General features: G+C 40.2%; 3 protein-coding genes across 10 annotated transcripts in view; 1 reads left to right on the top strand and 2 right to left on the bottom strand.

The window, feature by feature from the left end:
- LOC116841746 (protein RUFY3-like) overlaps window positions 1-9,187 on the bottom strand; it is a 21,073-nt gene extending 11,886 nt beyond the window's left edge. The window contains exons 1-11 of one of the 4 annotated variants that reach the window (XM_032813072.1): window positions 8,962-9,187; window positions 5,979-6,383; window positions 4,977-5,155; window positions 4,793-4,902; window positions 4,212-4,419; window positions 3,931-4,094; window positions 3,691-3,853; window positions 3,507-3,623; window positions 3,195-3,335; window positions 2,207-2,563; window positions 1,372-1,466 (exon numbers count right to left, since the gene is read on the bottom strand). In XM_032813072.1, the coding sequence (XP_032668963.1) occupies window positions 1,372-1,466; window positions 2,207-2,563; window positions 3,195-3,335; window positions 3,507-3,623; window positions 3,691-3,853; window positions 3,931-4,094; window positions 4,212-4,419; window positions 4,793-4,902; window positions 4,977-5,155; window positions 5,979-6,383; window positions 8,962-9,187 (2,165 nt within the window). Of the gene's footprint in view, window positions 1-1,371; window positions 1,470-2,206; window positions 2,564-3,194; window positions 3,336-3,506; window positions 3,624-3,690; window positions 3,854-3,930; window positions 4,095-4,211; window positions 4,420-4,792; window positions 4,903-4,976; window positions 5,156-5,978; window positions 8,925-8,961 lie in introns of those variants that run through there. The other 3 variants (XM_032812228.1, XM_032810486.1, XM_032811341.1) reach the window with 3 other exon arrangements.
- Window positions 8,083-18,586, top strand: LOC116844439 (soluble guanylate cyclase 89Da-like). Of its 5 annotated transcripts, none has more exons than XM_032817209.1 (13): window positions 8,083-8,164; window positions 13,510-13,709; window positions 14,577-14,770; window positions 14,909-15,042; window positions 15,229-15,465; window positions 15,574-15,776; window positions 15,857-15,964; window positions 16,274-16,442; window positions 16,513-16,656; window positions 16,900-17,053; window positions 17,226-17,335; window positions 17,582-17,671; window positions 17,747-18,586. In XM_032817209.1, the coding sequence occupies exons 1-13, from the start codon at window positions 8,120-8,122 to the stop codon at window positions 17,867-17,869; spliced, it is 1,911 nt and encodes a 636-aa protein (XP_032673100.1). In that variant the 5' UTR covers window positions 8,083-8,119; the 3' UTR covers window positions 17,870-18,586. The 5 variants fall into 5 exon arrangements, with proteins under 5 accessions (XP_032673100.1, XP_032673935.1, XP_032672269.1 ...); XM_032818044.1 differs by lacking the exon at window positions 8,083-8,164 and adding an exon at window positions 10,302-10,643; XM_032816378.1 differs by lacking the exon at window positions 8,083-8,164 and adding an exon at window positions 10,302-10,787.
- On the bottom strand, window positions 18,032-21,779 carry LOC116847676 (trypsin-1-like). Its single transcript, XM_032823351.1, has 9 exons — window positions 21,763-21,779; window positions 21,615-21,680; window positions 20,703-20,868; window positions 20,388-20,574; window positions 19,747-19,909; window positions 19,434-19,642; window positions 19,007-19,209; window positions 18,862-18,916; window positions 18,032-18,712 (listed from the first exon to the last, which is right to left on the bottom strand). Coding segments are annotated over exons 1-9 (1,167 nt in total). The 5' UTR covers window positions 21,765-21,779; the 3' UTR covers window positions 18,032-18,596.

Below are 21,779 nucleotides of genomic sequence, written 5' to 3'. Positions count from 1 at the left end.
TTTCCGTGTGTAAACCGTGAGATTGATAAATCAATCAGGGGAGGAATGATTCGGTGACGAGGGTGATCGCGAATCAGTTCCTTAAACGCGCGCGATCGCATAGCAGAAGGAGATAAGAAAATGGCGCATTTCAAGTAGTCAGGCGAGCACTCTACGTATACGAGAAACGAACGATCGCGAAGTAAAGTCCGATAATTATAGTATAATCGTTAATGTACTTTATTAATAATTACGTTATTATGTAGAAATCTATCGATTATTGCGAAAGACTTTAAAATATGCCTCGACAATATTAATAGCTACATATCGATGTGATGTTATGGAGTAGTTATGTAGTGAGGGTTTGCCAATATCCCCGTGACGAAGAGTCCGTTTGTCTTCTAGAGCTTCGCGTTTTTTTTTCCTTCCTCTCTAATCTACCCTATCTAAACCCGATCGCGTTCTCGCGACATCTAAGTAAAAAATAAATCATCTCTAGCTAGAGCTGTCCCCCATCTGTCTGCGTGCGTGCATCGTTTCAATCGCTGGTATGCGGCCGTTTGCTGTCACAGCAGAATTCCGTAAGCGACAGCTGATAGAAAAGTCTTATCACAACAACTATGTTTGTACGTAAATAATGCCTGCTAAGGTAGTTCGGTAACGTGGAATCTTTTTAGCGCTCTTCTCCGGAAAACGCGGGGTAATATCACGCGACCAAACGTCAACGTTTCAGCTGTCGAATCTTTCCCGACAACACCCCCGCGACGAATATAAGCATTATTATAGCCGCGTTCCGACATTTAACAAGGAAACAAGGGAACGTAACGAAGGAACGTTTCTTGCACGCATCGAGAAAAGTTTTGCATCGCTCGGGTCATTGCTGAATCACGCGTATAATCGCGTTGACTAGAAAGTACTAGAAAGTACGACGATTCTCTATAATAAAAATTTATTTACAACGATATACGAATCGAGTGAAAGTGAGCTTTCGTCCTCTCTCGATGCTCTCGTCGTCATCTCTATCATTCTCGTAGCTGAATTCTAACTGACATGTCGTAATGCCATTAATACGCGATCAGATAATACGATCAAGCTAATACCATTACTCTCGCCTCACGTGTGCCAACTACTTTTCGATAATTCGCGATATCGAGGAGATGGGCAACTTATCAGCGAAACTATTGCGTTGGCAATTGATCGGATAAGCCGCTCAACGGGAAAGCAGACGCGTCAGCGTCCCGGTACAAAAGCGCGTGGTAATCAAGCGCAAAACTTTTTCCGATGAGTACAGTTATTATGCTAATGGCTACGTTACCTCTAATCTCGAGTATGCGCGCGACCGATCGCACTTACAAGTTAGAGTTAACACTAATGAAAGACAAATAAACATACTTCTCATCCATTTTCTGGATGGTCTCAGTCATCGATAGTGTTTTAGCTTCCAACTTTGTGATCAGTTCTGTCTTATGCTTAAGCGAGCCTTCGCACTCCTGAAACGAATATTTATTGAGTACAAGCGAAAGAGACGATTATCCCTAAGCAAACTCTCTAAGCAAACCTGGAATATTACGATATATTATGCGTATTGACTTGAAAATCATTTTCACGACAGTTAGGCATGTTGATAGTACGAGTTTAGTAGAATGATCTATGTACACATCGATTGCGTCTTTTGCAACTCGTCGTACGCAGAATTTCCGAATGAACGTGATGTAACGAAACGTTCGACTAAATATCCGAATCACAGAGGAACCAGATCTCGTAAATTAAACCAATCAACTCAAACGTGACATTTCTATATTTTCGTGTTTACGGAATCACCATTTGGTACATAACACTTCTTTCGAAGACTTGTGAATAAAATATATTTCACGACAAAAATGTGTTATTATCCATAATATAATAACTCTAGTCGTTTCGTTACACCAAAATAATTATGCAATAGGATAATTAGTTGACGAATTATATATAATTCATCAACTCGTTGATTAATTCTCGAGCGTGGCACTCAAACAAAAGTCAGATGCTGGTACGACCGTTTACGTGAAGAAAACGCAAGTGAGAATCCGGCGAGGTAAACAAATAATTCGACTCCACAGAGAGCGAGCGTACAAAAAAATGTACATAGCACGCCGTGTACAGCAGCAACAAGATGTCCGAGGTCTCGCGATCGTTCGATTAGCGGGACTAATCACGCAAGGACGGTCAGCAGCCTTTATTCCTTCGCGATTTGCTCGACAATCGGACTGTTGGTCGTAGAGATCTCGGAGGTCGAGCGGCTCTGTTTCAATTTGTCAATAGAGCTTTTCGATTGCTGTTGCTCGTCGAGGGAGCGCTGGTGATCGACGATCGGCCGGGCGGTCGTGTTCTCCGCCGGCAAGCAACCCCTCGGGGAAGTGGGACTAGTCTTATTAAGGATAGATTTCGACACGCCACCCGGGGTGATAGGGCTTCGTATGCCGTCGCCGTCCTTCATCAGGTGATTGTACTTCTCGAGATTGTTAAGGATCTTGCCGATCTGATTGGTCTTCGCGTGAAGACGGCTCACCATCTCGCCCTTCTGTGTCAGCTCGTGCTCACACTCCTACAAGGGAAATACGTCCAGAAACAGAGAATTTACGTGCCACCACGAATCCTTCCCGTGAGAAGAGATTTTTACGCGATTAATATTCCCGGTGTTATTGGCGCACGTCCACGAAAAACGACGTATGCTATGTAACGACAGTCTTGCGATAAGGTGAGACTACTCGCTAAGGTGAACACATTGCTGAAATATTAAGAGTGGCGAAAATATTGATGAAACGCGGGAAGATACGGAGTGGTCGCTTCTGCGCTACGACTAGCAGCTCTGCAGCCGTTTAAAAATGCAAATCCTGCATGTATAAGTAAAGCGTTTGATAGTTAGTATAACAGTATGAGTATCACTATCGTGATATAGTATACTGGCTCATACTAATGATCGCATGCGTCGGACAAGAAAAAAAATGAGAGAAAAGGATGTTATCTATCGGAAACTAGTCGTATGAACGCCATCTTTTCTCAGCAAGTACCGAACGATTATCTATGCTGCGATTACCCCTATTGTGAAGCAGTGCTATGGACGTGATTATACAATCAATTACGTCGCGATGTAAAAAGTAATTCATGTAAAATGCAAGTATGCTATATCACGCGGATGATGAAAAAAGAAAATTAGACATTGCAAGTTATACCACCTGCAGCTTTTTGTACATTTCCAAGTTGATTAACTTGATATCGTCCAGTTGTCGTCTCAAAGATATTATTGTGTCTTGCTTCTCGTGTATATCCTTCTCTAACAACTTCATAGCTACCTCCATTTCGGACTTCATGCTAATCTGTATGAAGAAACAAACGAAAGTAAAAGTACCGATCAATCCTCGTATGTATCCGTACATATATCTCCGTAAATCCATGTATCGCGCGTGTAAAAAAAAATTGTGTTTTCTATTTGCACGGATATATACAGAAATAGTATCACTGTGTGCAAGAAGACAATTCTTATCCACCTGTAACTCCAATTCTTTTTCCAGATCTTGCCGAAATTTCTTTTCAGATTCTAATCTGCTTCTAAGTTCTTCCATTTCCGCTGTAGTTTCTGTTATTTTAAGGGGTGCCTTTCCGTTCTGAAATGAGATCCTTCAGTAATAGCACAATCCGTACGTAACACGCAACTCCAACAACCGTATGTACCTCATTCGCGTCTTTAACCTCGATACCGAGTTCCTTCTTTAGCTGCCTGTTTTCGTCTTGAAGCGATAGGATGTTATTCTTAGCGATAGCGAGATCTTCTTTCATAAGAGCATTCGTTGTCGTTAGAGATTCTACTTTGGCTTGGAGATTCGTCACCGTCGCGCTAAAATCACCGCGAAACACATGAGTTTCGAGTATAAACGACGGATTCGAAATTCGAGGGGGTGACGAGATATTTACTTCAAGTGTCGATTGAGTTCCTCGATGTAGTTCTTTTGATCGAGCACCGTGGTCATGTTGTCGTTTTCGAGCTCGTCGTCTGGAGATTCGCCGGGTATGTGATTACTGTTACGTAGATACAACGAAAAGTCGATTACGCCCTGCTGACAATCGAGGTCTTCCTCCTGTCACAACAGTTACGATCAATGCTGGCTTAAGCTGTTACTCTCTTTCTTATCAAATGCGTGTCATCACGCTTTCGCGTGCGCGACCACGCATGCACAATATTAATGCAGACTGACCTTTACGCAGAAGTTGCAATCGATCACGTTTAATCCCACTAATAAACCCATCACCACGATTGCCTCCTCGCTCATCATGAGAGCGTCTGGCTCAAAGTATTCCGACAAAATATCATCCTTGTGATCTATCAGAACTTTCAAATAGTCTGCTAACTTTTTTTGCATCAATGCCATACGAAGCCAAGCGCGAGCCCTACCCATAGCCGTCCTGTAAAACAGCAGTAGCTTCAAAATACCATATGGCAAAAACGGGGTTGCCGATTACCGAGGTATCAAAAGATTATTAAAAGCTCTTCTAATCGCGTGCAATGAATCGTTCGATTAATACAATTGCCAATCAACGAACCAGTAGCGATAAACTCGACATTTTTTTCTCGACGCCGATAATAAAAATCTCAATACCGATGAGAAAATATAACTATAAAAAGCGAAATAGTAGTCGAATGTTAATTATTTGATAAAATAAGAATTATTCGACATACATATGTTTTTTATTGAAAATGAGAACATTAGACGTATTAGTCAAATAAAAAAAATAAAAAATATATAGATTAATCATATAAATTTAGGAAATCCCGTACCTAACAGTAGGCAAATCACGAATGCTGGATGTAATATCTTGCGCTTCGGGACAATATTTTTCTACGAGCTGAAGAATGTCCCAGAGCTCCTTCTTGGGTCCGAGAAGACCCTGAAATCGGAGGCCGTTAGTATTATTTTTGAAAATTCACTTTGCCGTCTCCGCATCGCGGTTACGTGTTTTACCTTCTTCGGCCGTAAACCATGCCTAAGCACATGTTCGAGAACGATGAAGAAATGTTGCAACGGCATGTGATCGGAATCGAGCATACGACCATACTTCAAGGATGTTTCGATCAGCTCCTTGACGATTAGTTTGGAAATGTTAACGAGATTACTTCTCTCGATGATCACCGGGTCCCGTGCTGCAAAAACAATACGTATCCGTTCTAACTTGCAGTAACCTTGATTAATGTCCTCCGACTGAATAACGACTCGCAGTAACGATTCAGCGGCAACGATCCGGAATGTACTCTTGAGTAAAGACGTTGCTTTTTCAAATGTTCGATCAATGCATGGCGGCGTAGCATGATATGCGCTAAGATATAAATTTTGTGATCCTATTTTTTTCAAAAAAATAAAAGATAAATAAAACAATAACGTGAGCAATCATAAGCAAAGATTTGCAATAGTTTTGCTATTAGAGAAGTGCATTCCGTGAAGACGCTCGCGCAGAAATGTAACGGGGAAACGAGAACGCTTTTTTTTCTAGTACGTACGAAGAAAGCAATGAGTAATTTATAGGTAGTATAATGCGCAGATACGCTTAATTACGATGCGATAAACAGCGTTAATTTTTATCAAGCCTTACGTTAACGTATCGAAACTGTTGCTTTAAAATTGTTCTCTACTATAAAAAAAAAAAAAAAAATTTGCCATACTGCGAAAAATTCAAGATTGCAACTACGAAGCATTTGCCGATAGATCCTAGAACTAATTTGGAATAAAGAGACGTGTGATACGATATCTAACAATCCCCATTATTATTAAATAAATAAATAAAAAAAAATATATATATATCTCGTTTCATTTATCAATCTTGAATGTACGAAAATATTGGTCCCTATGTCAGGACGGAGACAAGAAGATCACGATGGAACATATTGAGTACTTGCTCAACCTAACGAAATCGAGAAAACCGGATCAAACGACAAAACAAACGAGTGCGAGAACACATCGAGTACAGACACAAGCTGGAGACGTGCTGCAATGGCGGTGGACTTGGTGGCATTATATTGCGAAGCTCTCGTTGCTCGGGAAGCTGTTGCTGATGGTGATGATGATAGTGGTGGTGATGGTGATGATGATGGTGATCATGAAGGTGATTAATACCACTGAGAGCAAGCGGAGGCGATGGTGATCGTTGCATCGAGTCTTGGAGCGAGAACTCGACATCCTGGAGCTCCTTCAAACAGAGCCATTCGCCATCTACCGACACCCTAAAATTGCACAGGTATATCGTGTCCTGAGCACCAGCCATGTCTTCCTCAAGCATGACCCCGCCGTGATGTACACCACCGTGATCGCCCGGCGGCCGCAGTTTCAGACCGGTCAGGGATTCCTGCCGCATAGAAGACGATTCCTCCGCTGTCACTATCCCAATCGATCCTGGAGATTATGCGATATCTTCCGGTGGTCGTTCACTCGTACAAGCGCAGACGATTCACATAGACTCTCGTTCCCTTCGTCGATAGCCTTTCACTGCGCAGATTGACTTGGGAATTCACACTCGAATATCGAATGCCCTCCTTATCTTCGACGAGTTGTTCGTCAATAATTGATGAATAATACGCGTCCGCTTGTTTTTTTGATATATCCCCGTTACGTCTACGCGTTCGTTATTATTTCCGTGATTTGCCATGCACTGTGCGCCGAAGTATTCTCTTCTTCTCGTTGCATCGATCAGCTGATGGATAAATGCGTCGCAATGATGAGTCACCAGGTGTTGGTATAGCACAGTCGGAGTTTACGTTGTTTGCAATGGGAGAAAAATATGTATACGTTATTATATCTATTTCGTGCTGCTTTTTCTCATCTCGTCTCAGATGTTCACCTCTAGTCGTTGTTGCGATGTTATATCAACAACGAGTAGATCTGTCATTGCCTCGACGAGAGATGACGAGTCGCGCTACTCGACGAAAAGCGGTAAATAAATTCTGGAGCTCGGCTGAAGAAGATATGATGCGCGCACTGATTAGGACTACATCGTAATACCCACGATTATGTGATTACTTGCTCACAAAACGAGATCAATAATCTCTGCAATCTCAAACACACTCTTGGAAATAACTTGGAAATCGTAGGAGCGTCGAGCGAAGAAAATTTCTTGTCGAAAATAGCGAGGGCGCCGGCGAAATGCGATATTGATTTTCCCGCCGACTTTGTCTCCATCTATGATAATCAATACGGATGCCAGTGCGCACTACCAAGTGGTGCTGCCACCGTCACTGGGTGTTACTCCGTCGATACGGTAGTGCTTCTGCACTGCCTCGGTTGTGCCCGCAATAAAATTGTGTCGCGAGAATTTTTTTTTAGTTGCGAGTTTTTCTCTTTCTTTCTACGAACGAACATAGACTGACAAAAAATCACGCGTCCAAGCTGCAAAATTTTATTTCAGTGTTACAAAATTTGCTTTATTTTTCCGTAAGTTACATACAAATTCTATTGCAAAGTCCGTTTAAATCACCAATTGAGCAATGTTTATTGATAATTATGAATTACGTTACGGTTGAGTCATACTCGCATCGAAACGTAAACGCTGATTATTCTTCCAAAACGACGTATGCAGCGATACAAGCGGCTCAACGTTTATGTATTCCCACGTCACCATTAAACAATTGATAGCATATGTATTGTGAGAGAAAGAACATTATTGATTGCGTTGCGTTGTATATATTGATTGATTGCGTTGTATGCATACAATATTATATATACATACAATATTGTATATACGCACTGAAACGCGTTAATGCAAGCTTACCAACTATTTTCCTTTTTTTTTCTTTTTGGTACGGTTGGTTATGATATTCGCGTAGCACATGTCGTGAACCGCAGCGAGAAAGAAGTGCCATATATGAAATAAATAAAAGTTGTATCATCAGGAAAATGGTATTCGAATGTGGTTGGAAAATCCATTTATTGCTTGATATGATAACAGTTATAGTTCAGAGGAAATCGTAATCAACTAGCATATTGCAAAAGTTGTTTATGAGTGCCAAGTTCGATAAGAATGCAACATTAAACGCGTAAATCGGCTCAACGGGTCAATTCCGTTTAGTTCTCTGCGAGATAGTGAGAACATAATCTTCAGTAAATAGAAATATTGATTAATGAACATATTGCACGGGAATACCGAAGAGAAAATCAAGCGAAAGGTAATGTTTATATTTGGGTCAAAGCTGACCTCAAGTAAGAAATACAGTTTTCAATTCTTTCCCTTAAATTTCATCACGTCTATGCATACTATTTGCGATTTTGTTCATTTATAGCTATCCCTTTCTTCTTTTAATATTAACTATTTCATTATTTTAAGCGTTAACTATGTTATTTTTCACGGAGCTCTCTGAGCACTTGACGCGTAAAATCTGAACAATCCAATAAATATATACGTGATATCCAATAAATATCCAATAAATCAGACAGATCCTGCTTGATATCTAATAAATTTATAAGTTCTGCCTTATAGCATTGTACTATCGATTGAAACGCTATTTACTGAAGCACTATCTATTGAAATACTATCTATTGAAGTATTATCTATTGAACATTACTATTGAAAATTACTGAAAAGTGGGTCGTCTCGCTTCGCTTTACAAATTATTGAGTAAGGACTGGTTACGTATTAACACCTGTTTTATGGCTCACGTAGCCCTTACTTGCTCAGCCTATTTTGAAGCAACAAGCCTCACCTGTAGACACGTTCATTTTCTTTGAGAATTCCGAAATAATTCGGTCGTTTACAACTTGTTTTTCAACTTTGGCGGCGGATATTCAATTATTTCAAACTCTGAACAGTATCGAGGGATTGTCAGTAAGGGAACAGTGATAACGGCGGACACGTGTGCACACGGACGCTAATAATCACGCGCGCCAAGAGTTACTCCCGGCGAACGCGGACTTTTAAAAAGCGCGCCGGAATCGCGGAGCATGCACCTATCGTACTACGACTTACGTCTCGGCAGCCACCAAGCGTCCAGTTTTCTGGGTCTAGACACTACCAGATCCGGCCATTTGTCCTCCCGTATGGAGTAACTCGACGGCGAGCGCGAGACACTTTTCTCGTTTTCGTCGGACACGAGGCTACCGGTGAGCGATTTCTCGGACGGGGATATTGGCAAACCGTCGCTACTCTCCGCGGCCATGTTTACGTTTCCACTGTCGGCTGACGGCGCACGCATTTACCGACCCGCCGGGGCGGCTGCGAGTGTGTCGTGTACACATGTATGTACGTTTCTATGTAGACGCAAACGGGTCTGCCGTTCTTTCTGCCGGCACGCGGTAAGGAGTCTCGTCACGCGACACACACACGCCTACCGAACCACGGCCGAGCTGATAATCGCTGTGAGATCCGCTGTAACATCACGAAAATTCAGTTGAACGCGACACTGCGGATGACTGGGAGCAATCTTAGGCTCTCATCGTGCGGTCGATGACACTCGCTTGGCTTATCGAGAAGTACGATAGCACGTGTCTCGCCGTGGTTCTCTTCCGTCTGCAAGACGACATCGCGTGTCAATGAGAGGAAGAGGGAGAACATGAAAAACTTTAGAGAAAAATTTATCATGTCTCTTAAATAAAATTAGAAAACTTGAAATTGATAGAAATGTTAAGATCACCAAGAGGAGTAGGTTCTTAGGTATTCCACCCAATTATCCTTTAATAAGTTCATTCATTTGGTGAGGAGGTTGTTTGCATCGTATATTCTTGTGTAACTAAATTCCAAATTAAAATTAAAATTCTATCAAAGTCTACTTTAAATTAACTGAAAATATGGAAGGTAGTAATAAAATTGATCGTAAAGGCACCTGGATATACCATACTGAGAAAAAATATTTTAAAATTTATCCGTGGGACATAAAATTTATTTTTCATAGAAAATAAACTTTATATCCCACAAACATACTTTTAAGAATTTTTTCACCAAACAAATATCATTGATATTTGTTAAATATGAGTTCCCGTCGATCACAGTCAAACAAATTATCTAAATCTTGTACAATAATGTTACTTTTTGCAATGCCATCACACTTTAATTATGAAATTCATATATCTGACTTGTTACTTCTTATCGATCCGAATTATCGATAGCTCTTAACTCTCTTCCTATTCTTTTCTTTTCTTTTCTTTTTAAAATTCTCCCGGCCAAATTATGCAAATTTGCTCACAAGCATTTATCGCTGGGAGCATTCAGGTGCGAACGCCTCCGTAACAGCGATGAGGTCTGCGCACGCATCGCGTAGATCTCGCCAACCCATCCTTGCTAGGTTGAGTAACCCACCGGCCACAGTCGAAACTCGATCTTCCGCGCCATTCAGCCAACTTGACTTCCCTCTCTTCGCTGTGCGCTGAGGGAGGCCTAACGTTCAAATGACACCGGGTACCAGAGGTCTACCCCAGCGACACGGGACACTTGTCTTCCGAGCGCCGCGATAGCGCTGGGGCGGGCTTCGTGAGACGAGGGGTTTTTCGCTCTGCGCGTGCTGTAAGATTGCGAGGGAAACCTTTTCATAAGACTGTCGGCGGGGAACTTCCGCGATCTAATTAACGGATCCTTAGATAAGTGAAACAAAATACGCGAACGCGTTGATCAAGATGTACGGGATGCTGCTGGAAAGTGTGCAATACTTTGTGCAGGTCGGTAAAGTGCGAGCGAATAGGGATGGCATTGTGTATTCGAGCTAACTTGGGACACGCGTCTCACATCTTGCTTACACAATGTACACACGGGAAATTGTTTTTTTCGAATCGAGATTTTGTTTCTCCTTCTTTTACTTCATGGTAAGTAATTTTCCTTTGCACTCGAAATACTTGGACATCTACTTAACTTTTGTACATTTTCTTCGATGATAATAACTGCGAAAATTATATTTTGATATTTTTGAAAGAAAATGGGTTGACGTTTTATGTTGTTATAGTGATCTATAAATTAAGAGATATTAATTACGTAAATCAATCATTTTATGTGAATGTCAGTATAATAATACGCGAAAATAATAATGATCACTTCAGAAATAACTTATGTAATTATCATCAGATACATAGCAAACATATATATTGTCTTTCTCTGAATGTCTCCGACGTTATGAATGTGCCTTGTGATAAGGAATTACAAAGAATTTGAAAAGTTTACAGGTGTTCCAAGTTAGCGCATTTTCTAATATCTAATTTTTATTATGAATAACACAGCTCGCGCAAGTTTCACGGAGCGATGCAGCTGTTGCTAGAAATACTCGATCTTAGAAGTTGCGGATGCTGTACTGATGAAAGCACGTGTACACGAGAACTTACACAATTGCATTCAGAAATATCCGTCTGTTTCTTTTACTTGATAACTCATATGGTCCCCTCTCTATTCTCTTTTTCTTTCTTTTCTTAACAAAGTTAGGTTTAGAGCTTGGTCTCCGCAGTCGTTTCACGCGTTAACGTGAACGAAATATCGTGATCGATTCGTTTTTGCGCCACGGGACATTTATCTTCCGACTTAGCAGATATTAATAAAACCCATCTCAGGTCGTTTTTTCGCCGTTGGGTAGCTAACTTTTTAAGAAAAAGTGTCTGACGACGAAAGAAAACATTTATCACGATCAGAGAAACGTTTAATGCGTAACCCGGATCGCAAACAGCTGAAATATTCGTGGTGTGTTTCGCATTTTGCAGATCTAGATTAATCGCGCGTTCGTTAGTCACCCACTTTAATGAACTGTACGCAGCGAAAGAGCCATTCAATTGCTAGGTATGTGGAAGTAACACGGCGAATAGGCTTATCTCGAATCCCCATCTGTAATTTCGGACTGTCTTTCGGTCGAGATAGCAAAGCCAAAATTAAACTCGTCGATCCGCAGCGTGTTTAATTTCCCACGTTAAGCTAGATGGCACAATTTATCGGCGCTCTCCGATAATTGCATGTACATCTACGATTACACATACGCACACACGATGGAGCTTTAATTGGTACTGTGGATTAAGTAATTATCTCAAGTGGCGGGGCAGATTCCATTATAAAGATTATCATCGAAATCAGCTATCTTAATTTCCATATCAGTCTTAGTGTATCATACGGGATCGTTATTTAGCACTTCCGCAAACACAACCAATCGCTGCTCAAATAGAGAGTTCTATCGCCTTTATTTGCAGAGTGTGTAATTTGGGAAATAATACAAATATTGGGTTTCCCGACAGTTGTGCGCAGTAAGGTTTTAATAGAGAAAATATATCCATATAATATCGATTTGGTATTTACTCCCTTATGTGTGTGTTCAGTTTACAGTGCGCTTCTCGATTCGGGGAATAAACTTCATATGAATATGACAGATGTGTAATAAATCGAGCTCGTTATATGTTTTCACTTTATTTGCTTTTTTTTAAGTTGTTGAATATATCAATTACAAAATACAAGCAACGATATTACGTTTACAAACATTGTACTATTAGAACAGTAGAGAAAATTTCGAAAAGCACACAGCATGTGTTTCTTTGCTTCATTACATTCTTTGGTTGTCCCAAATTAATCCAAGCACTTGTAACGTGTGTCACGTACTCGCCGAAGGAAACGCATAGATATGTAATAAACGAAGTACTTGAATATGTATGGACTTAAACTTCCTCTTAACTCGATACCTTAATTGTACGAGGTTTTAAAAATAGCAACGCTCGATCAGGCATGTAAGGACAACTATTGAATTGTTTTGGTAATGTCTTGCTCATATTTTTCTCGCTTCCTCTCTTTAATATCACTGTGCTCATAGTCGCATAATATAAAAATAACGATGCAGATTTGAACAAGTTATAATTTACACATATATTTGCACATATTACACATACAAATTAATGAGTTGTTAATTTTCACCATTATTAAAATCGTCATAAAAATTTCATTATTTTATTTTTATGTGTTTTTTGCAATGAATTAAATTTCTTTGCGAAAATTTACTTATTCCTGAAAATTCATCGAATATCTCTTGAACCTTTACACGCATCTTTTTGTGAAAAACAAAAGAGTTTCGGAACAAATAATACGTACAGCTAATCGTTCATCCAGACACTTCTGTAAATTTGCGTGTTCATTTACGATATGGTTTCTAAGAGCTTTTCTCATTAAAGAACACATATTCATTTCCGTGGTCTCTTCTCTTCCCAACAAAAGAAACATTTACTGGCCTCCAGAGATTAGAGTGAATGGCTCGATTATCCGTATCGATTTAATAGAAACCTATGAAACCTATTATCCGGCACATAATCAAGATATTGCATGGATGCGCTTTCCATTAACGTGTAATATTCCATACCCGAAATATTTCTTGCATTTGCGTGTTTGAATTTTGTTTTATTCGATTTGTTTCTCAACAAAATGCAAAATTCAATTTGCACTTTAATATTAAATATTAAGCCTGTATTTGTATATATATATATATATATTTAAATTTATCTCTCCCCCTCGAGATATCTTATTTGTAATAAATCGGTAAGGAGAATGTAGCAACTTTAAAATATCTTTTTACAGTTAGAATTCGGCGATAAGATATGGTGTCATATTCTGGAGAAAGCTGATTGCAAACACATGGTTTTTAATACCAGACAGACATATTCGGACGAGCTGATGACCAATTTAGCCGCAGCTCTCGCTGCGTACACTGGCGATTCCATGGATAACATTATGCAATTTTTCGGCAGGTGTTTCGTTAGATTTTTCAGTAATCTGGGGTAAGTTTTCTGTTATAGAAAACAGCATGAAAACATATATTATTAACAATAAGAATTTGCCGTATTACTTTCTATGAATTGTAAATTAAGCGACGATGATGATCGATAGTTCTCGCCTGCGTTTGCCTCGATAATTTTGTTTTGAAGAAATTCAAAAGCTTTTACGATCAGTTTTATGTACAATTCTTGGAACACCATTAACTGCCATCGCAAACAGTCGTTAAATGTACGTGTCCGTTGTATTGATCACAAGAAAATGTGGTCATTGATGTACTATCGTAACGTGTTGCCGGCAATCAGCCCGCGATATTCAGTCTGCGTGCTAAGCAAGCTATTATAGTACTCGTGCGACAAATCACAAATAGTCAAATATATATCGTTCACGTTTATCGAACACGAATCTACTAACTTAGTCAGACTAAACTTCTGTTTAACTTTGAACGCAAAGGATTGTTCTATAACATATATGTCGAGTCTTCTTGTAGGAAGAACGTAGTTTCGGAGTTTTAAAAAATTATGTTTTTATATTTATATCGTTATATCTTGCTGAGTAAAACGGTTGAGCACGAGTTCAGATTTTGCTCGCCAAATCTGAGCACGTCAGCTCTCTGCTTTCAATTATACGCACTTTACGAGCACGGAGGGTTGAAGCGGCTGGAAAATCGAGATGTAACTCCGAAGTTAGTTATTTTTAAAGGGCAAAAACGCTGACTCACGTTGGCAAAAATCGAATACGTATTTAAACGAATCGTTGATTTGTTTGATTGTAGTTATCCACCCCCGTGCATTTCCTTGCGTACTGGAAGCACTTGCGGTTTATGTAAAAACCGATAAAATTTGCATTTCACGCGCAGCTTGTTTTATTAGATACGATTGCACCGTGAAAGCGACTGGTCGTTATTTTTGCGACTTTCTGCAAAGCGTTGACAACATTCACATGCAAATGAGATTCACATATCCAAAGATGAAGAGTCCCTCCATGTATACAACACATGTGGATCCACAGGGAGTCGTATTAGTTTATAGAAGTACTCGGCAAGGTTTCACACATTATCTTATGGGTAAGAACTGACTGATTTTTTCGACCCGTTTAATTTGTGGAAACATTTTTGAGAATATTCCACTAAAGAAAACGAAATTGTATTCTATGCAATTGGATCCCACAATGACGCTTGTAAAATTGTCTACTCTGCTCGCAGGACAATTATTTCAAATAGCAAAAGACCTGTATGATACAGAATTGAATATTAGAGTGCTAGAAACTTCCAACAACATTCCGGGATCTCGGAACGTGATGGTTAAGTTCCGTATCGATTTCGACAATTGTCAATACGTAAGTGTGAATTTTGTTCAAACTTAAATCCCCATATTATTTCCAACCAGAAAATTTACAACTAGAAAATCTTCACCGTTTACCTTTGAATCGAATTTTCCACACAACTAATCACAACTGAAGCATTTATAATGAATTTAACGTTCAACCTTGATCGCTGTGCATTACATCACTGGAAATCGTCAGATCGCGAAGAACAACAGAATGAAAACTCCGCTAGGTCGTGAATTGCCACCCATTTCCTGCACATTTTTCCTACGCCTTTTCCCATTTGGCGTAGTAATGAATAAAGAAATGCGAATTTTGGGAGCGGGTGATAAGTTGCTTCAAGCCTGGGGTGGCACGACGTCCATTTTAAGCAAGCATGTCACGGAAGTCTTCAAATTGAGAAGACCTAAAGGAATTTCGTTTACGTGGGGTAATGTAAGTAATTCTTGTAAAATAACGTTAGCCTTGGGGGCCATTTTTTCCTTTATGATCCCGCGACACGCTTACGGAGATTTATAAACTCATGCACACATACACTTTTAGGTAATGTATTTACATTCAGTGATATTCGAATTAGAACTCATTAGAGCGAACGATCATCACACGGTGGTAAATTCAGGCGATACACCAAGCACGAGCAGCAGTTTAGACAGGCGTGGCAGTCAAGGTGCACGGAGCATCTTGCTAAAGGGTCAAATGAGATACATCGAAGATATCAAGGCGATTATATTTCTCTGTAGCCCTTTGTAAGTCTCGATATTCGTTTTAATTGTATTTGCTACTGAACAACAAGTTCGTGATACTGGTGATTCTCTTTATCTAACAGAATAAACAGTTTGGACGAGCTTCTTAACATGGGTCTGTACTTGAACGATCTAAATCCTCATGGTATGAGCAAGGAACTAGTATTGGCAGGATGGCAACATTGTGGAAGGTATGGCTATTGAGAATCCCCGACTCAACAAGAATCATTTCAGAATCATTTTCATTAAAATTTAGATTTTACACAAATTTAGATCTCAATCTAAAATCGAAATATTACACAAAGAGAAATGTTCCTATCATACTTGGCCGCGCTATATATTCACTGTGAATATCATTTACGATTGTTGTACATGCCGTGTTCACGTTTACAGCAAGTTTAGCAAATTTCTATATCTTAAATTCGTTCTCGATGATTACTTTGGAAAATTCGGTTTACACACGATTTTTCGCGCGCGCCATTTATGCTGTTTATCCAAAGATTGGAGATGATGTTCGAGAGGGCTGAACAAAGGTCGACGGAACTGGAAGACAGTTACGCGCTGCTGGACCGTTGGAAAAATAAAAGCGACGAGCTTTTGTATTCTATGATCCCGCAAACGGTGGCGGATCGATTGCGAGCTGGAGCTAGTCCGTTGAGCACTTGCGAGGTATGCAAACATGCTCGCAAAATTCTTAGTCATCTCCCTGGCAACTATAGAGGAGCACAATTGTTTGCAGTCGTTTGAGTCAATCACGGTTCTCTTCTGCGAATTATGCGACTTCGATTACTCGACCATCGAAGGGGCAATGGACATCGTCTCGTCCATGAACGCGGTTTTCTCCTGCTTCGACACGCTGATGGATCAGTTCAACGTATACAAAGTAAAGTCGATAATTACGCATCTCTCCCACTGAAATCGCTAAACATTTCCCGATTCGCTCTACGTGACCTTTGAAAAGTTTCTTGCAATAAAAGATAAAACATTTCGCCGCGCTTGCGGAGATAGCTCAGACGATTATTTCGAAATACGATTATTGCGTGACACAACGGCGGCTACGTTTACAAGTGCGTGCACATGTGCAATTACGTTGTATTTACGGTTCACGGCGAATTTGTCGTAACAGGTGGAGACTGTGGGTCGCGTGTACATGGCAGCTAGCGGGGCGCCGGACAGAAACGAAAATCACGCACAGAACATCGCCGATGTTTCCCTGCAGCTTATCGAGCACGTCCGATCCCTCAAATTACCCTCTGGACTCGACATACGGATCCGTATAGGTAACCTAACCATTGAGCCGTTGAACTTTCGAATCAAGTTTTCTGCTCGCGACCTTCGAGAGTTTGCTCGCGGGAAATTTTACTTTTGCAAAGAGTAACGATCATCGGTACGCAGTGTAAACCCACTCTCATCCAATCGAGAAATAACAGAATTCCTCCCGCGATGCTACAGGAATCCATTCCGGACCAGCAGTCGCCGGCGTGGTCGGCATCAAAGTGCCGAGGTACTGTTTCTTCGGGGATACCGTTAATACAGCTTCCAGAATGCAGACCACTAGTTTGGTAACCGAGTTTTTTCACTTTTACATAGTCATGTATACAAATACACTGTCTGTGATTTTTTTTAAGTCGAGAGATTTGTAGAAATTTATTTTTTTCTACATATAAATGAAGCACAAACTTGACATTTCTGCAATATGTTCTGGTTCATTTAAATGGAGATAATTCTTGTAAGATTAATGACCAGCATACGTCAAACTGTACAGGAAATTTTTCTTATCATTTGTTTTATTGCGCTGCACGATATAGACGGGGAAGGTCCACATTTCTTCCAGCACCAAAGCTTTGTTACCTGAGGGTCGTTATCGTACGGAATCGCGTGGCGTTGTGTGGGTCAAGGTTCGTATTATAAAAATCTTCACACAATAATCGGCAATGCTCTTTACTACGTACAATAACATTTATCATATAAAGGGAAAAGGAGACATGGAAACGTACTGGTTACAATCCGCGATAAACGACGGCGCGAAAGAAGAGATTGGCTTGTCGGATGACGAAGACGCAGTAGTCGAAGGTCTTCTAGTCACTAATATATAAGACTTACACATAAGACTTTAACATTAAAACGAATACAAAGATGTTTTATCGAAAAATACAGTTATCGAAATTCGATTCGTATAAATACTCATACATTCAGTCCTTGACCGCGTAGTAGATAGATAGTAAATAGAGTTTTATATTTCAGTAGAGAAAAAAGAATTGTTGTTGAAACCAAAAAGTTTATTTGTACATATCAATAACAAGAAATGCATTTTACATTATCATCTATTCACCGTGTAATACGAGCGGTGTTACGAGTAGTAGACGAAATGTACGTGAGTTTTCACCGAAATTCCACGTCGTCCGATTGAAATGAATAGAGAAAGTCTCGCGACTTTCCTCCTTTGTGAGTATTCTATATCGCAGGCTTCGACCGAACAGCGGGGAGCAAAGTGCGTGCCTTAAGTTTAAAGTATCATTGTCTGCGTGCAACACTTATGTGTACGAATATACTTATAAATTACACTTACGTGTATGAAATGTGTACGATAAAAGCATAAAGCGCGTATTGTGTTACATACACGATCGTATAAAACATTGTAACGACGACTAAAGTAATACGTCTTATAAATAAATATCTCACAATACACTCTTCGACCGAGCGATGCGGCACGGTCTCCGTCATTGTCGATTAAACGTGTGTAAGTTAATTCGATATATTATTATCACACGTGTAATTAAAATAAAATAAATACGTCAGTCTGCATATCAACACGTTGTGTTATCAACAATAACAAGCATCTATTGTGTTGCGCTTGATCCATGTGAGATATCGATTCACTCTGCAGTAAACTCCAGGGTATCCGGGCTGAGCGCACCCTTCGCCCCAGGATACGATTCCTGGAAAATTGAGGAATTTCTCTCTGTAAACTCGTTTGGCTCACCTCGCCGGCTTACGCGCACAAATTTTCTTTTACAACCGACAACTTTCCGAGTTGCGCGCGTGTCGCGCAAATGAAATAACCCACGCAATTTTTAGCTGAACTTACCTACTATCTGGTGGGAGCCATCCTCCTCCACGTGCAATGGTCCGCCGCTATCTCCCTGCAGCGTGAAAATTCACGTCATCATTTGTTCCGCGCGAATTTACGACTCTAATCATTTACAATCCAGAGCGTGAATGTTTTTGCTAACCTGACAGGAATCCTTGCCACCTTCCTTGTAACCGGCGCAAATCATGTTATCCGTGATCCTACGCGTCGGATAATTCGTGGCACGGCATTCGGCGTTGGAGATAATAGGAACGGTCACTTCTTGTAAAGTCTGCGACACCGGACCGGCTTCTACAATAGCGCCCCATCCGGTCACAATACCTTTCGAACCGGCGAAGGTTCTCGCTGAAATGATTAATGCGTAAACGAATTATAATTATAATCACTTCTTTCAATTTTAAAGTGACAATTATCCAACCACTACGTACATTTGTAAGATTTAGGACGCGGCTTCTCGGCCGATCCAATGAATATTATTCGACAGATAAAATTAATTACTTTATTTATATATTTATTTACAGCTTAACAGATACGAAATAAATTTCGTAATCGTCGTAATTTAAACTAACCTGCTTCCGGAAGACAGACAGGCCGCATCGTGCCCTGGAACGTGATAGAATCCTTCAGCTTAATGAGCGCAATGTCGTTATTGTAGTTCAAAGTGGAGTAACCGCTATGTTTGATCACACTCTCCACCTTGTATTCCTGCGTCTCGCTCTCAGTGGTCGAATTTCTGTCGTGTTCTAATATCCGGATAGTCATTTGATTCAAATCGAATCTGTGAGGAAGAAGAAGAAGAGTCTAACCGATTGCATGTTGCTCATATAGACTTATTTCGCACGTTCGAAGACGATCGCAAATTGCCAAGAAGAAAAAAGTCACCTGTTGACGCAGTGGGAAGCGGTTAGCAGATATCGCGAGCTTATGACCGTGGCACCACAATAAAACTGTCCCCTATACAGCAACATGCCCATCCAGGGATACTGATTGACCAGAGTCTCGACTCCCCCGACAATACGATTCTGCTTGTTTACCAAACCGCAAGCTGTAAATAACGGGTTAATATTGGTAAGGATATCCTACTATCTCCTTCATGTCGAAGCAAGTGACGATTTTACGGCGATGTTTATCAATACATACTTACAAATCTCAATTGTTTTACTTATATTGCAATATAATCTTTTGCCATGACTGTCAATATGAACATAGTTTCGAATCCATCAAGTAGCATTTAATTGTTCGAGATTGCTTGTAATGTATACCGTAGTTTTATATTTATAATCTTTATGTAGGAGTCTTGCTAATATTTGAGACAATGGTAAGGCATGAAGATTTTGAGACATGTACTGTGTTCTATTAACAACAATTGAATGTTGGTATAAAAAATAATTAATATACGCGTGTATGTACATGTACATGTTTGTCTGCTAAGTTCCCTAAAGACTTTCGTGTTGGTATAACATTTACCTTTTTATTCAAAAACAATAAATTACGTGTAAACAGAGAAAGGAAATCAAACGTACTGCACTTTGGACATGTTGTTTGATCTATTGTTTGCGGCGGTTCAGTTATTGTCGGTGGCTTTGGTACCACAATGTCGTATATCCAGTCTACCAATCCCTTGTCATTGTCGACCGATGCAGTCTTATTTGAGCTATTTAAGATCTGCTCCTTCTCGCGTGAAGGAAGAGCCGTCGATTTTGACTGCAACTGTTATTTGAAATATTCGTCTTTTACTTACTTATGATCAAAGTATCTACGTTAAACAAATGTATCTTGCATAGCCGACTACGTAACTTGGTTACATTATGTACATATTAATGAAATAGCGACGATACCTCATTATCAACGGCGGCTGGTCTCGCAAGCGCGGTGAACGTCAGTAATAATATAAATCGAATTAACATGATGCGTCGCGAGAATATGAACACTGAAAACACACCGCCGCGTTTCTGTCTGGTCGAGGCACGGGATGTATTAATTCGAACTGATCCACAGCACTTCCTGCCGAGACGGCATACACTTTCACACAAGTCGTCGATTCGGTGTCACGGTGTCTTTATTTATACGGAATAGTGGACGGACGAGTGGCAGGAGGGAAAATTTAGGCTAGCGGTATGCAAATCTTGTCGTGAATAAACCGCATCGTGAGCATACAAGAGATCCAATAAACCTACTACCGGTTCGCCAAAGATGGTGCGTGACGATCCCTCCTTCCTCTTTCTCCCGTGATTTCTCTTCCCGTTACAAAAAAAGGGCAAAAACGTACGTCCCAGTTAAAAGTAATGTGTTAGAAGTGCCATTCGCGGAAAAAGCTCGGACGGAATTACGCGAAAGAAGTTATACATCTCTCTACAATATGTAAATTTTACTGAAGTCTTTTCTTCGTAAATCACATTATTGAAATCTTGTCGCTTTAAAACTGCTTTATTGACATTCCCAAGAAAAACAAAGTCAGTCAAGACAGTCAAAGAAAAAATACATATTATCTATCATTCTATATCGTTCTTTATTCACACAATATCTGTTGTTCTCGAGCAAAAAGATTCAACACAAGTATTCAACAGGTTAAATTAGATTCGACAGGCGAGTCGTCGTAGTCGAGATTTAACGAGTGTCGCGATAACATCAAAGTACCTTCTTCGATAATATAACGCACTAACGTGAGAGAACTAGTATCTTTTGTGCATGTAAGTTTACACGTATACCAGCACGCACACGAATATTGAGCAACACATTCTACAACTCACTTTTGAAGCTCCGGTGTACTCGAGAGAGTTGAACGATTCTCCCGCAGCGATTTGCATTTGGTTTGCCTAAAAACACAAAAAAGTAGCGCAAATATTCGATGACGGGTTGCGTAAACGTGTCACGTTATACACCACAATCACGAAGTACATAAAAGCGCCGGCACG

The sequence above is a fragment of the Odontomachus brunneus genome, unplaced genomic scaffold (genome assembly GCF_010583005.1).
Source record: "Odontomachus brunneus isolate Ranch 3 - 2012 unplaced genomic scaffold, Obru_v1 Obru_scaffold_001, whole genome shotgun sequence".
In the NCBI taxonomy this organism is placed as follows: domain Eukaryota; kingdom Metazoa; phylum Arthropoda; class Insecta; order Hymenoptera; family Formicidae; genus Odontomachus; species Odontomachus brunneus.
Note: the sequence above shows the minus strand (reverse complement) of the source record. Positions and strands in the feature narration are given on the sequence as shown.

Excerpts from the sequence above, each read along its gene's own strand:
- LOC116847676 (XM_032823351.1), bottom strand. Across the intron at positions 19,643-19,746 it reads GCTTCCCACTGCGTCAACAG|ATTCGATTTGAATCAAATGA; the intron begins GTGACTTTTTTC and ends TCTTCCTCACAG. Across the intron at positions 18,713-18,861 it reads TGGCTCCCACCAGATAGTAG|GAATCGTATCCTGGGGCGAA; the intron begins GTAAGTTCAGCT and ends TCAATTTTCCAG.
- LOC116844439 (XM_032816378.1), top strand. The coding sequence starts at position 10,725 with ATGTACACACGGGAAATTGTTTTTTTCGAATCGAGATTTTGTTTCTCC. Across the intron at positions 16,443-16,512 it reads GTCCGTTGAGCACTTGCGAG|TCGTTTGAGTCAATCACGGT; the intron begins GTATGCAAACAT and ends AATTGTTTGCAG. Across the intron at positions 17,336-17,581 it reads GAATGCAGACCACTAGTTTG|ACGGGGAAGGTCCACATTTC; the intron begins GTAACCGAGTTT and ends TGCACGATATAG.